The sequence below is a fragment of the Microtus ochrogaster genome, chromosome 4, assembly GCF_000317375.1.
Source record: "Microtus ochrogaster isolate Prairie Vole_2 chromosome 4, MicOch1.0, whole genome shotgun sequence".
Taxonomy (NCBI): Eukaryota; Metazoa; Chordata; class Mammalia; order Rodentia; family Cricetidae; genus Microtus; species Microtus ochrogaster.
Window position 1 is genome coordinate 14142275 of NC_022011.1, and position 14529 is coordinate 14156803.

A 14529-nucleotide genomic window follows, 5' to 3' on the forward strand; every position below is an offset into this window, starting at 1 on the left:
CAGAGACAGGGTTTCTCTGTAGTTTTGGAGCCTGTCCTGGAACTAGCTCTTGTAGCCCAGGCTGGCCTCGAACTCACAGAGATCCACCCGCCTCTGCCTCCCCAGTGCTGGGATTAAAGGCGTGCGCCACCAACGCCCAACCCTCACCTACTTTTACACATAAGGGGGAAATGGAAGATCCCAAAGCTGGGGGAATTTGCCTGCTGGGCTCCTAGTCTTGGATTTCTCATTCAAGACTTCATGCAGGAAGCACACCTTCTACACACACACACATGCACATACACACACACACACGCCACACACACGCACACTTGCATGCACACACACGCACGCACGTGCGCACACACACACATACACACACACCACACAAACACGCACACTTGCATGCACACACACGCACGCGCGCACACACACGCACACACGCGCGCACACACACACACACACACATACGCACCTTGTTGGGAGGTGACGGAAGGAAGGCTGATGAGGGGATCCCCCAGGCCAGTGGTCTTTAGAAGATGTAATAGAACAGGAAGGAAAGGCTGAACTTGATAGTCATAATGTGACTAAGGAGGAGCTAGCAGGGTGGCCAGTCCCGGGGCTCCCACTCTAAAGAGCACATCTCTCTGAGGAGCACCCCAACCCTTGAACGGGGCTCCAGATGGAAGAGACTGAATTCAGGTACTGTCAACACACTGGGAAGTCCTAGGCTGGTCACTGTATGTACCTGGGCCTCTGTTTACCCATCTGGAAAATGAGGGCTCAGGCCAGGCCCTTCTGCTCGGAAGAATGTATGATTCTGGACTTCCCCGTACATGGACATGCTTTCAGGGATGTCTGTCAGGCTGCCTGACGCAAAACAGGTGAAGCCCCTCAACCCACCCTCAGGCCATCCGACTCACCAGATCTTCTACATCGTCATCATCGTCCAGGCCTTCGTCATCCTCCTCAGTCAAGGACAGGTGCGGCTTATCAGTCCCCAAGAGCATATACTCCCATCTCACAGGGTCTCCCAGGTCGAAGATCAAGTCCTGATGGAGAGGGAACCAACTGAATGCACTCCTGAACCCCATGCCTGGGCCCGCTCCTAGGATAATAGAAACAGCTGCTCCCAGAGGCCTGCAGGGGCTGTGCAGAAAGTCAGTTCCGTCAGTCTCTAAGAGTCCAGCCTCATTCTTCATCTCAACAGGGACGCAGGCCCCACTCCCATCCCACTGACCCATCTCCAGAGAAAGAAATCCCACAGCATGTCCAGAGGAGACTCATCAGTGCCCTGCCCTGGGGACAGACCTGTATATGCCACTATAGGGCATTTCTGAGCAGGTAAAGTATTAGGAAGTGAGCCTCCTTGGTTTCTCTTTTTGTTTTTGTTTGCCCCAGGTCAGGGAGGCAAGAGCCAACTGCTACTTGGGACTCAGGAGGATACAAGAGATCTCAGAAGAATCCAGCCCTGCCAGGACCTCAGTCCTAGATTTCCAGTCTCCAGAATTGTAAGACAAAGAATTTTTGTTCTTTAAGACCCTACTCGTGGGGAAGAAACGTTTAAACGTGGATTGGCATAAAGAGAATGTGGAGAGAGTGCAGTCAGGGGAGTGATATGTGATTAACTCATCTGGTGGGGTCGTTGTTGCATGGGCAAGTGGCAATTCTGGGAGGGGAAGCGGTGTGTTCAACTTCTCCACGAAGTGTCTACTGTATGCCAGGCCCGTACCTGGCCTAGGAACGCACACAGAGCAATCGATACAGATCAGGTCTCCAATCCCAGGCACTTCCTGTCCAGCGGAAGGGAAAAGCAACAAGCCACTGGACTCGAATTCAGACCTCAGGCCTCCAAGTCCTGTGCTCTGTTGTTATCCCCAGTGTCCGCCATTCCTAACCAGATAGAACCCTGTTGCAATGTACTGGTCTGAGGGATGACTGTGGCCCCATGGGAGACAGGCAGAGTGGACAAGCTTCCCCTATGTGGTCTATAACTGTGTCAGTGAGTGGAAGTTGAATTCCTGGGATAGAAAGACATCTATCTCAGGACTCGACCTGACTCATCTGACCCCAGGGTCTCTCGGCCCTTATTTCCCTCACAGAAAACGATACTCAGAAGGTGCTAATAGGTCCTGGGCATTTGATGAGTGTCAGATTTGTTAACTCGTGTGACGGGTAAGGACACTGACACCCAGGTCAATGACATTTATCCCACCCTACACAGACGATGCAGAGTCAAAGCTGCCTTCCTTGGGACCAGGCTCACAATGAACACATGCTCAGTGTTAACGGCCCTTCAGAGATGACTGTAGTCTTCAGCCCCTCCTCCAGCTTGCAGGTCCTCATCTTGTCCTTCGACCCCCACCAGGACTCTAGTGTCCACCACACCAGTGCCGTGGGAAGGACATTTGTGGCAGGTGGAAGGGAGGTGAGGGAGCCAGTACTGAGTTACCAAATAGGGGCGTGGAAGAAGAGACCATGACACTGGCCAGCGTGGACACTGCTAAAAATAGCGCTGGGACTTTGTTCCCTCTGAGAATCTTGGCTATAAAGGAAGATGTTATTTCAAAAACAAACAACGGGTACCACAATACTTAAGAGGCTGTGCTGGGGATGAGGCTCAGTGGTAGAGGGCTCGTGAGGCCCAGGTTCAGTCTGCCACTTAGGAAAACAAATGAAGAAGCCAGGATTCATGCAGAGAAGCTTGAAAGGTGTTTCCGGTTTGGGAACATTTTCTCCACGTAGGGGTCCAAAGCAGATCAAAGACTGAGAAGTGCTTCTGGGAGGGGTGGGGTGTAGCTCAGTTAGTAGGATGCTTGCTTGAGGCTCTGGGAGCCCTCCTAGACCTACATAAACTAGGCATGGTGGAACATGCCTGTGATCCCAGTTTAGGAGTTGGAGGCAGGAGAGCTGATGTTCTGCAGTTCAGGGTTATCCCTGATTATATGGTAAGTCCAAGGCTAGCTTGGGATGCCTGCAACCTTATCAAACAGAAGGAGGAGGAGGAAGAGGAGGAGAAGGAGGAAGGAGAGGAGGAGAAGGAAACAGCTTTGAGTTTATCCACAGCACTAAGGGGCAGAAATCAGAATGCAGAGTCCTCCAAAGGGGAAAAAAGTGACAAATGTCCCAGACTCTGCTTTGAGACTTTGATGGGCCGCACCAAGGGAGTAAAGATAACGCAAAGGCTCAGTTAAAGCTCTCCAGGATTGCTAGATCTCCGCATTTTCCACCAGAATCTCACGCAACATCTCTGCAGAAAGATTATGACATCTAAGCACTCAGTTATCTCCAAAAAAATTTCATATGTAGTTTTTAGTAACATGCACAAACATACACACGTGGAATGTTTGAATATGTGCTTGCAAAGGAAAGATTGGTTTTCTCCAGTGGAGTCTCACTAGGTGTGCAAACTAGGCCCCATGCCCAGCAGTAGAAGGCAGACACAGAATGGGTTTTTGGTTTCATAATGCTTTGTTCATTTCGTTTCGTTTTTAGCATTACAGGTCTTTTGTGTGTACATTATAGTTTCTGACTTTGTGTTTTTATGGGATTTTTTTATGTATGTGAATTGTGTGTGTGTATCTATATGAGTTTCTTGTGCTTTCTCTTTGGCTCCTTTTTTCTGTTTGTTTTGTCCTATTCTGCTGTATTTTTTTATTTTATCTTTGTCAAGGTCCGAAGCCATGTAATAGGCACAAAATATAGGCCTACATATCATCTTTTTTCTTCTTGTTATTATTATAATTATTTTAGATGCCTGTTTATTCTAATAAGAAAGAGAAAGCAAAGGGGCTGGAGAGATGGCTCAGAGGTTAAGAGCACTGGCTGCTCTTCCAGAAGTCCTGAGTTCAATTCCCAGCAACTACATGGTGGCTCACAACCATCTGTAACGGGATCGGGTGCCCTATTCTGGCCTGCAGGCATACATGCAGACAGAACACTGTATACAAAATAAGTAAATAAAATCATAAAAAAAGAGGACATGGGAAAAGGGGAAGAGAATTCCAGTACAATGAACGACATTTGTCGTGACTCTGAAAGAGAAAGCCTATGGATGTTGGTGGGTAGGGGGTAGAAAGGATCTGGGAGACAATGGAGGGGGAAACATAATCAGAATATACCGTATGAGAAAATTGTATTTACGTATTTATTTTTGAGATAGGGTCTTTCTGTGTAGACCTGGCTGACTTCCGACACAGAGAGCCTCTTGCCTCTACCTCCTGAGTGCTAGGATTAAAGGTGTGCACCACTATACCCAGCTTAAAAACTATTTTCAATTAAAATAAAAAATTCAGAATTGATTATGTACATAGAAAAATAATAGCTATAAACTTAATTTTATCAAAAACTAATTTTATCAATAACTATAAATGGTCTAAGCACCATAATCAGAGACTGAGAATGTCAAAATAGATAAAGGAAAAGCCCAACAATACACACTTAAATTTAGAAAATACAAATAGAGTTTTGTAAAAGGCAAAGCTAGCCCATGGTAGCATAAACCAAAAGAAATCCAGAGAACCTATATTTATGGATTGTAAATAGATATCTAGTGTTATTCTTTCTGCGGGGGAAGAGGGTGGAGACGGAACGCAAGACACACGGCAGTACGGGGTTAGGAAGGAGACACAGACACGCGGCGGTCCCACGTGGGTGCACTTTAATGGGGGCGGGTAACAACAGGTAAGGGACGGGTATGCAGAGACGGAAGGGAAGAGAGAGGGAGAGAGAGAGAGGGAGGGGGCTCGTGGAGACCCCTGTTTTTAACGGGAACGCAGGGGCGTCTGGGAGAAATGTCCTGCGCCTGTGAGCGCTGGTAGTCCAGGGGAATGCTGGGAGCTGTAGACTCCAAAAGGAACAACATCTAGAATGTGTAAAGCAAACAGCAATAGAAGAAACAGAAATCCGACAGTGTAATCCGAGTTTTAGATAATGTCAATCATTTTAGAATCTAGAAAACCAGCAAAGATATTGAAGAGCTGAGCACCAGCAACTGACTTGTGTTCACTGGCATGCGATAGAACATTCCACCTAACCCCAAAGAGCAGACATCTCTTCAAATGCACAGAACGTTTAAGATACAGCATAGTCTGGACCAAAAACCAAGCCACGGTAAGAGAGCCGGGATCGCATGGTCAGCATTCTCTAACAATCACAGAATCAACACTGAAATAAAAAATCGGTCACCAGGAAATATCTACAAGTCTATGAATGGAACACCACTTTTTGTTTTGTTTTGGGATTTTGGTTTTTCAAGACAGGGTTTGTCGGTGTGGCCCTGGCAACCCGCCTGTCCCTGCCTTCTTAGTGCTGGAACCAAAGGCATGAGCCACCACTGCCTGTCTGAAACACCACATTTTAAAATGACCTGTGAATCAGAGGATAAAGGAAAAGAAAAACGAGAGAGAATTTTGAACTGAAGAAGAACAAGTTCACACCCCTTATTTGTTGTCCAATACAGGATGCTCAACACTGAAATATTATAGAAACAACAGAAACAGACCTATCAGATTGTATCTGTATCTATTTGTGTGTGTATATAGATATATGTGTATGGAACAATGATAAGAAAAAAGTGGTTATCAATTTGAGAGTTATGAAGGGATATGAGAGAGAAGGGTTTGAGAAGAGAAAAGGTAGTTGGGAGGGGATAGAGGGAGAAAAAGAAATGAGAAAGTTATGTAACTATTTCAATTGAAATTTAAAAAAAAGAAAAAAATACAATAAATATTAAGCAACCAAAAAAAAAAAAAAAAAAAGCAAGTTCACAGGCTGTTGAAATGTGTGGGATGCCAGTGAAGGAACTCACTAACGAAATGAAGGTCTTTGCCAGAAAAATTGGCCCAGAGTCATTACTTCGATTTCTACCTTAAGAAACTAATTAATGAAATTTAAAGCAAGCATTAGAAAATAATAAGGATCAGAGTAGAAATAAATGAAACAAAGCCATAGGGAAAAAAAAAATAACAAAACCAAACACGGTTTATTGACAATTCTAACAGTATTGATAAGCCTCTTGCTAGATTCACTAGGAGAAAAAAAATATTTGTACATTATCAGTGCCAACAGAGAGTGCAGAGTCATCACTATGGGCTCTGAAATATCAAAAGGAAAATAAGGAGTGAATATCAACATTTTATAGCAATAATTTGAAAATGTAAATAAAGGGATAAAGTTTCCAAAGGATGGAAACTACCAGAACTCACTCAAGAATAAAAGCCCTGGCTAGGAGTGTGTGGATTGATGCTAGAGCCCTGGGCTGGAATACACAAGGCTTTGGGTTCCATCCCCAGAACTTCCAGAAAAATCAAATTATCCAAACTGAATGTGTAGTTTAAAACATTTCTACAGAGAAAGCTCTAAACCCAAATGGCTTCCAAGGAAGAAACAATAGTGATTCTATAGAAAGTCACCTAGCAAAGGTTGTTTTTTTAAGCCTTTTATTCACATGTATGTGGCACTGTGTGAGAATGCCAAGCGTGTTGCGGGTGCCCTCAGAGTCCAGAAGAGTGCTGTATCCCCCCGAGTTAGAGTTACAGGCAGTGTAAGCTCCCTGATGTGGGTGCTGGGAACTGAACTCTGGTCCTCAGCAGGAGCAGGAAAGAACAGGACTCCATCTTAACCTTTGCACCATCTCTCCAGCTCCCTGGAGGAGATTTTAAAAATGATCTCGCGAGTAGAAAAGCCCTGAAGTCTTTCTAATTTTTAGAGTTAATGAGCAGGCTTAAAACATCCTGGATATGTGCACGGTGCAAAAATCAGCTGTAGGGGGGCTGGAGAGATGGCTCAGTGGTTAAGAGCAGTGTCTGCTCTTCCAGAGGTCCTGAGTTCAATTCCCAACAACCACATGGTGCCTCACAACCATCTGTAATGAGGTCTGGCGCCCTCTTCTGTACAGACAGAATATTGTATGCATAATAAATAAATAAATATTAAAAAAAATCAGCTGTAGTTTCAAAACAATGCAGTATGCGAGCTACCCACAAGACAGCTAACATGAGAAGAGAGGAAACTGGGTGGGCATCCGTGTGCACACCTGTAATCTCAGCTTCAGGAGGCCAAGACAGAGTGCCACCCCATCTCAAACTCCCAAACAAGTAACTAGGAGTATTGGTAAGGAGCAGGAGGGCGTCCGGACTCTCACACAACGCTGGAGGTGGGGGCTGTAGGTCGATGCAGTCATTTTCTGCAAATGAGAAGAATCTGATTCTCCTGGGTCTTGATCAATCAGACGTGAGCACATGTGTTCATTGAAATGCGGGTAGGGAATTGCTCACTGCAGGGCTATCCCAAATAGTCCCATGCTGGAAACAACTGAAACATGCTACTCTAAAATAGAAAAATAAGTTCTGGAGTGCTTCAAGAAGAGGGAATAAGCCGGGCGGTGGTGGCGCACGCCTTTAATCCCAGCACTTGGGAGGCAGAGGCAGGCGGATCTCTGTGAGTTCGAGACCAGCCTGGTCTTACAGAGCTAGTGCCAGGACAGGCTCCAAAGCCACAGAGAAACCCTGTCTCAAAAATTAAAAAAAAAATGCTAAGAAGAGGAAATTAATAAGCAATGAAAATGAACCGAGCACTGCACACAGAAAAGATGGGTGAATCTCACAAACATCTCCATGACTTCACAAATCCAACACAAAGAATGCACACTGTATAACGCAGTAGATGAGCTGTCCTAAATCAGAATAAACTGATGGGTGCTGTAAGAAGTCAGCACGGGCTCTGTCCTCATAGCCGAGCCCACTTGCCCACACTCCCACCCTTCACTGATGGTTCCAATCAGATTGCCATCTCCCTGTGGACCTGGGCATCCTTTTCAAGTGAAGAATGTTGGTTTGTATAAATGAACTTTTCTTCATTTTTGTGGTGCTGGGGGATCAACCCAGAGCCTACACGGGCTAAGCACCTGCTCTACCACTGAGCGCATGGCTGGAGGGGTTACTGGATGGGAGGGGGCAGGTCCTGGATACGTAGGGGAGTTCATTTGCACAAACCAATCCAGTAAGGTATACATTTAAGATTGAGCACCTCTTTGTGTATGTGTGTGTGGGTGTGTGAATATGGAGGTCAGAAGACAGCTTGCAGAAATCGGTTCTCTTCTTCTACCATGTGGGCCCTTCATATCTAACTCAGGTGGCAAGCATTTTTACCCATTGAACATCCTACCAGCCCATGCCTGTGCTGTTTATGACCTTAACGTACAAGTATACATTTGGGAGTGTGGGGGAGTAGGAACTGAACACAGAGGGTTTCTGAGGTATGGGTCATATTCTTTCTTAGTCTGGGTGCAGGAAGCAGGGCCCGATCAGCTTACAGACCGTGGACAGGGAGCTTAGCGCTTCATGTGTATGCACATCGCGGCATGGGTGTTATTATTCTGCCCAAAGTTCATTCACACAAACCAATAGCCAACAGGTTAAAAAGGATACAGACAACAAAACTGGAGACGTTCATCTTGCCAGAAAGACCCTTGATAGGCAGGAATGTAGGTACTGGGGCCTCCTGATGTCAGGGGCCGGTAGCATGGCCGCCCCTGGCCCCCATCCCTGGTCACACCCTGCTCCCACGCACCTTGCAGCAGTTCCAACAGTCCTGCATGTTGATCCAGTAGTTCTTGTGGTTCCAGAGGCTCTCGATGCCCAAGAAGTGGTCGTCCTTGGTGCTGTAGCTGCGAGCTGTCAGCGCGTCAATGAAGAAGCTCTCGGGCACCTCGCGCTTCCCGGCCAGCACCAGGACCCAGGCGTGCACGCGCAGTCCATGCAGGGGGTCGGGCTTCGCCTTCTCTTCCTCCTACACAGGAAAGGTGGGTGACCACCAGCCAAGGGGATCTCTCTTTCCATCTCCCCTCCTAGGCCCAAGGTTTCAATTGGTAAAATGGGAGAGGCAACCACCAGATAGATCTGTGGTTCATTCTGCAGAGCGATTGTATCCTGGGTGAGATTTCCTTCAAAGAAAGGCAATGTGTTCTATGGGCAATATGGCCCTGGTATGTTATCCCTTGGCGGTGGGGGGGGGGGCCTGGGAGGAGGGGGTACCGTGAACAGTCATGCCAGGGTGCAGTGCCGTTTATACCCACCAACAGGCGCTCTTCCTCCTCCTTGCGCTGCTTTTCTTCCATGTTCCTGATCTCCTGCAGTCTCTTTTCCTCCTGCTCCTGCTCAAACCTGCTGGTCAGGTCCCGCGGTGGCTTGACGGCGTACTTCTTAGGCATTGCCTTTTCTTTCTTCTTGACTGTCTGTCACCCAACAAGAGAGGCAAGCCAACTTCCACCCACATCCTTCACAGGGCCTACCCTGACAGAAGAGGGAGAGCTGCAGCATAGAGAGGAGTGGGGTGGGGCGGGGTCCTCTCTGCAGCCTAGCTGCGCTGCAGAGAGCCCTAAGGATCTCCCCATCAGCCTTGCACAGGAAATTGTGAACAGGAAGGGGAATCTTATTACCCTGCTGACCAGGCTGATCTGGATCCCAGCCAGAAGGTGGAGCTGATTGTCAGGGGTCAGAGTTTTCAGGGGTTATCCTTGGGAGGTTTCATACATTGACTCCAAGTTCAAATTTTCTGGGCCAGGAAGGAAAATCCTCTGTGTGTGTGTTTCTACATGTATATGCATGCACATGTGTATGTAACTATGTACAAAATGATGACTGTGCTGCCATGAAGGAACTCTCCAGACGCTGTGGAAGCGGGCTTGTGACGGTAAAAGAAATGCAGTGTCCAGTCTTGGGAGTCAGACTTGGGTCTCCATCCATCCGAAAAATGTCATCACAGTTTGGTAGCTCCAGACATGGTAACACTTGCTTTTGGGCCATGCCCTTTTATAAGAATGACAACTCCAACTACACAGGGCTGTCATCAGTAGCCACCGAGTCAACCCATGCCCACATTAAACCTGCAGCAGAGACAAGAAGACCAGGAGGTGTGAGCTCAGAGACCACGGAAGGAAAAGACATAAGACGGCATTTGGGCCGCATGCTTTGCTGCTAGGCAGTGGTCTTTGATCCCAGCACTTGGGAGACAGACAGGCAGATCTCTGTGAATTCAAGGCCAGTGTGGTCAATAGAGCAAGTTCCAGGACAGGCTCCAAAGCTGTGAAGAGAAACCCTGTCTCAAAAAAAAAAGCAAAGCAAAACAAACAAACAAAACTATTTGCTCATCCCTGTGTGGTGGTTTGAATGAAAATGGCCCCATAGGTCCGCAGGGAGTGGCACTACTAGGAGCTGTGATCTTGTTGGAGGAACTGTTTCAGTGGCGTGAACTTTGAGGTTTCAAATGCTCAAACCAAGCCCAATGTCACACAATATCTTCCTGCTGCCTGCTGATGGGGATGTAGAGCTCTTGGCTCCTTCTCCAGCACCATATCTGCCTGTGTGCCATCATGCTTCCTACTGTTTCAATAACGGATTAAACCTCTGCATCTGTAAGCTGGCCCCAAATAATTGTTTTCCTTATTAAGAGTTGCCATGGTGGCTGGAGAGATGGCTCAGAGGTTAAGAGCACTGGCTGCTCTTCCAAAGGTCCTGAGTTCAATTCCCAGCAACCACATGGTGGCTCACAACCATCTGTAATGAGATCTGGTGCCCTCTTCTGACCTGCAAACATCCATGCAGACAGAATGCTGTATACATAATAAATAAATAGAGCTTTTAAAAAAGAGAACTCTATGAGAAAAAAAAGTTGCCATGGTCACGGTGTCTCTTCACGCAATAGAAACTCTAGCTGAGGGCTGGAGAAATGGCTCAGTGGTTAAGAGCACTGACTGCTCTTCCAAAGGTCCTGAGTTCAATTCCCAGCAACCACATGGTGGCTCACAACCATCAGTAAGGAGATCTGGTGCCCTCTTCTGGCCTGCAGGCACACATGCAAACAAAATATTGACAATACTGTATACATAATAAATAAATAAATCTCTAAAAAAAAGAAAGAAACCGTAGCTGAGACACCTTGCTTGGGGAACCAGTCCTGAGTGAGCAGTCTGCCTGGCACCTCTCCTTCTTCCTCAATCTCCCGGTTAGTGCCTCAGGCCCCTGGGTCTCCATCCATCAGCTGCAGAGGGGCCTGACTCTTGTCACAGAGCCCTGGAATCCACCCAGGGTGTGGGAAGCTCTTGTGGGCACAGTGTGGTGTTTTTCCAAACATAGATGTGATTCTGGCATGAAACATATGCATAAAAATGCCTTCATGGATGCCCGTTACCCACAACAGTAGCCACACGCATGCTCAGTACTTCCACGCTAACTTTAACACTGTTTAAAAAGTGCTTCTTTTGTTTGCATAAACTCTGGTCATCCTCAGATTCTTAATCAGCAGACAGGAAACTCAACTGCCACTCACTGGGGGAAGTGGTAATGTTTGCCCCGTTAAATGGGATACTTTGGGGCTAGGGATGCAGCTCAGACTAGCGTTCTTGCCTAGCAAGCGCGAGGTTCTCAGGTCCACCCTGGAAACACAAAGGGGGTGTGTGTTTTAGGAGGGCTGAGAATCAAGCACTCACTTGGTCATTGTTTCCCACCATTAAAACCACCAGATAGGATTTTACCAGCTGCAAGCGGAAGTGGGTAGGTTTGTGATGGTTAGAGATAAGGTAGAAGCCACGTGAGTCATAACATTTGCCCAGTGGCAGCACAGTGTCTTAAACTGAACTAGGACAAGGCGGGAGGGACAGCAGCTGGGAGAAATCTCTGGGTGATGAGCTCTGGGTGATGCTGAGGACAGAGAAATCTCCAAGGAACTGAAACGGGGGATCTGGAGCGACAGAGGACGCGTAGTGATGGGGAAGAAACCCATGAGTGTAAGGACAGTCTGGATGGGGACCTGCTTTTCTAAGGGTTGGCCAGGGCAGGGACACAATCCTCACACCCCTAAGGGTGGCCAGGTCAGAGACCCACCCAGTTCTTGCTTCTCCAAGGATGGTCAGGGCAGACCCTGATCCTCTCAGACAGATGGGCAGCCTGGACAGTTTGCATATAAGGAGGGGGTATCAGGCATACCTCTTTGGCCTTTACGGTGAGCGGGCACACTTCTCTTGTCAGGTCCATGAGGCAGAGGTCCAGGGAGCCATAGCCATTGACGCAGTAGGCGTCGTAGCCGGAGCCAATGAGCATGGAGCAGAGCAGGGTGCTGAAGTCAAAGCAGTTCCCCTTCTGGCACTTGAGCACCGTGCTCGAGGAATACAGGTGCGTGGGCTGAGCACAGGACACCCGTCAGCTCAGCCAGACCCCTCGCCACTCACCACCCACCTGTCGGGGTAGGGGCCCTGCTGCATCAGGAGCCTCTTGAGGACCTGGCACACCAGACCCGTGCCACCCACACACGGGACTGCCGTTTCAAGGAACGTATGGCTCTCCTCCGAAGCTCTCCCCTCCATCCTTCTCATCCTTCTATCAGCGCTCGGTTATTCGCCCCTCTTTCCTGCCTCCATTCTTTCTCGATAAAAAGCTGACTGAACCTTTCAGAAGCCCCAAGATGGGGCTGCAGGCTAGAGGCAGCTTGCTATCCCCAGCTCTTTTGTGCCTCCTGAAATAAAAAAAAAGGGAGACTGAGGCAGACTCCACCAGATTGGGGACCAGCCTTGCTGTGTACTCTCAGGCCAGTGGTTGCCTCTCTGTGCCTTTCCCTACAGGGGTCCAGGAGGCTGGAGCTTGCCTGAGTTCCTGTTGCCAGGCTCGTATTTAAACCTGCTGGGCTTAGTCCACGCAGCCAGGGAGCAGCACTTACCGGCTTGAGTGGATCAACCAGGGGAACCATGGTGAGGAAGTCGGACACAAACTGGGCGCAGGTGTCCCAGTTGTAGAGTTCGGGGTAGGGCATCAATGTCGGCCTCAGGGTGGTGCTCACGAACTTCTGAAAGTGAGAGATCATGTGAGTGACCATGTGGAATAGGGACGTATGAGCATCCCTGCCTGGTTGGCCCAGCCTTCTTCCCTGACTTCCCAGGGGGACCCTGAAGAGGCCCGGCTCACTGGTCTCAGGGTGGTGGAGCAGTCCCTTGCTGGGAAGGTCAAGATTGGCCATTGGAAGTGGCAATGGCTGAGATGCACCTATTCACAGCACTCCATGGGGACAGTACTAGCTTGTTCTGGATCTGAGCTGGAAGGACTGGGGAAAACCCTTCCCTCCAAGCTCAGAGAGGCCAGGTAAATTGCCTAAGGTCTAGAGGAGATAGATGTCCGACCAGGTTGAGGCCCTTGTAGAGCAAGCCTACAGAGGTTTTGAGGAGGGGTGGCTGGTGACCAGGGTGGTCTCCAGTAGCAGGTGACAGCACCTCAAAGAAAGGACAAAGAAATGGGACAAAGTGGGGGCAGAGCACACCCTAAACCCTGGCACAGGGTTCTTGCTCCCCTCCACATGGCCCCAGGCACCTCCCTGAACCCCTCCGGGCCTCAGTTCTCCTCATCTATACCTGTTCACTCAGTTTCATTCAAGCGTGTGAGGTCTTCTAGCATGTGTTCGTAAGTCAGAGCCGAAAGCCACAGCTTGCTCAAGGCTAGCCTGGGCTGCGTAGTAAGACTCAAGACTAAGAAGAAGCCTGGGGGTGTAGCCCAGTGACAGGGTGGTAGCCCCACTTCCAGTTCAGGTCCCAGACCCGCATTCCCCTGGAGTCATCTCCTCCAGCTCCCCACAGGCCAGCACTGCTCCACAGGGAGAGCTGGGTGTGCCTTCCTTCACCCCCTCTGCTCCTGCTCTGGCCCCGCCCTCCAAGCCCCAGGCTCACAGGCACATTGCACTCATTTAGCGGGTACAAGAAGAGAGGCACGCGGTCTGGGCACAGGTGGCTGTACTGGCGGGAGAAGTTGTCCGCCACTTGCAGCAGGTGCTCCTCCTTGGGGGAGTTGCTAGTGTAGGAAGCAGGCAGCTTGGTGACATCAATGAGGGCCTTGTTTATGATCCTGTGTCCCAGCAGGGATGGCAAAGTTCTGAGTGAGGCCATGCTTGGCACCCCGGGAACCCCCAAAGCACTTGAGCTGTCTTTGACTTTGTCTTTTCTTCATTTATTCCTCACAACTACACAGAGGCAGTATCACTACTCACACTTCTGATTTTACACAGACAAATAGAGGAAACAGACCCTCAAACTGAACCTCATCCCTCCATGGCCACCCTCCTGGCCTAGGTGCCACCATTTTGCCTTGGTCCTTCCTGAGCCTGGTCCTTTCTAACTGTGCCAGGGCGGCTAAGTGGACAGCCCCAGTGGTGATACTCACGAGTACTCGGCTGGGGTGGGGATCTCAATGGCTGTTAGCTTCTTCTCCAGGTCTCGAAGCTCATCCTGTGTCAGGACGGATTCCTCTCTGCTCACTTCGGCCGTCTTCATCATCTTCTCCATCTTTTCAGCCCATTCTGCCCGTTCAGCGGCTTCCTCACGCTCAGCTGCCTCCTCCTCCTCTACTTTCTCTCTCAGGACCTCCATCCTGATGTCTCTGGATAACTAAGATAAATATCTCTGTAGGGAGAAGCAGATATTCTCAAAATGGCCATGGTCAGCCAGAAAGAAATCAAGACAACCTGTACTTGCCTAGGGCCCTGGGGGTGCTCTCCTCCACCTGGGCATGTGAG

The 14529-nt window shown here is 48.8% G+C and overlaps 1 protein-coding gene across 1 annotated transcript in view; it reads right to left on the bottom strand.

The window, feature by feature from the left end:
- Nucleotides 1-14529, bottom strand: part of Drc7 (dynein regulatory complex subunit 7) — a 26653-nt gene that overhangs the window by 9108 nt on the left and 3016 nt on the right. The window contains exons 2-8 of the mRNA XM_013354078.2: nt 14178-14416; nt 13688-13862; nt 12691-12816; nt 11964-12158; nt 9056-9214; nt 8551-8769; nt 903-1031 (exon numbers count right to left, since the gene is read on the bottom strand). Of these exons, the coding sequence (XP_013209532.1) occupies nt 903-1031; nt 8551-8769; nt 9056-9214; nt 11964-12158; nt 12691-12816; nt 13688-13862; nt 14178-14383 (1209 nt within the window). The 5' untranslated portion in view covers nt 14384-14416. The remainder of the gene's footprint in view (nt 1-902; nt 1032-8550; nt 8770-9055; nt 9215-11963; nt 12159-12690; nt 12817-13687; nt 13863-14177; nt 14417-14529) is intronic.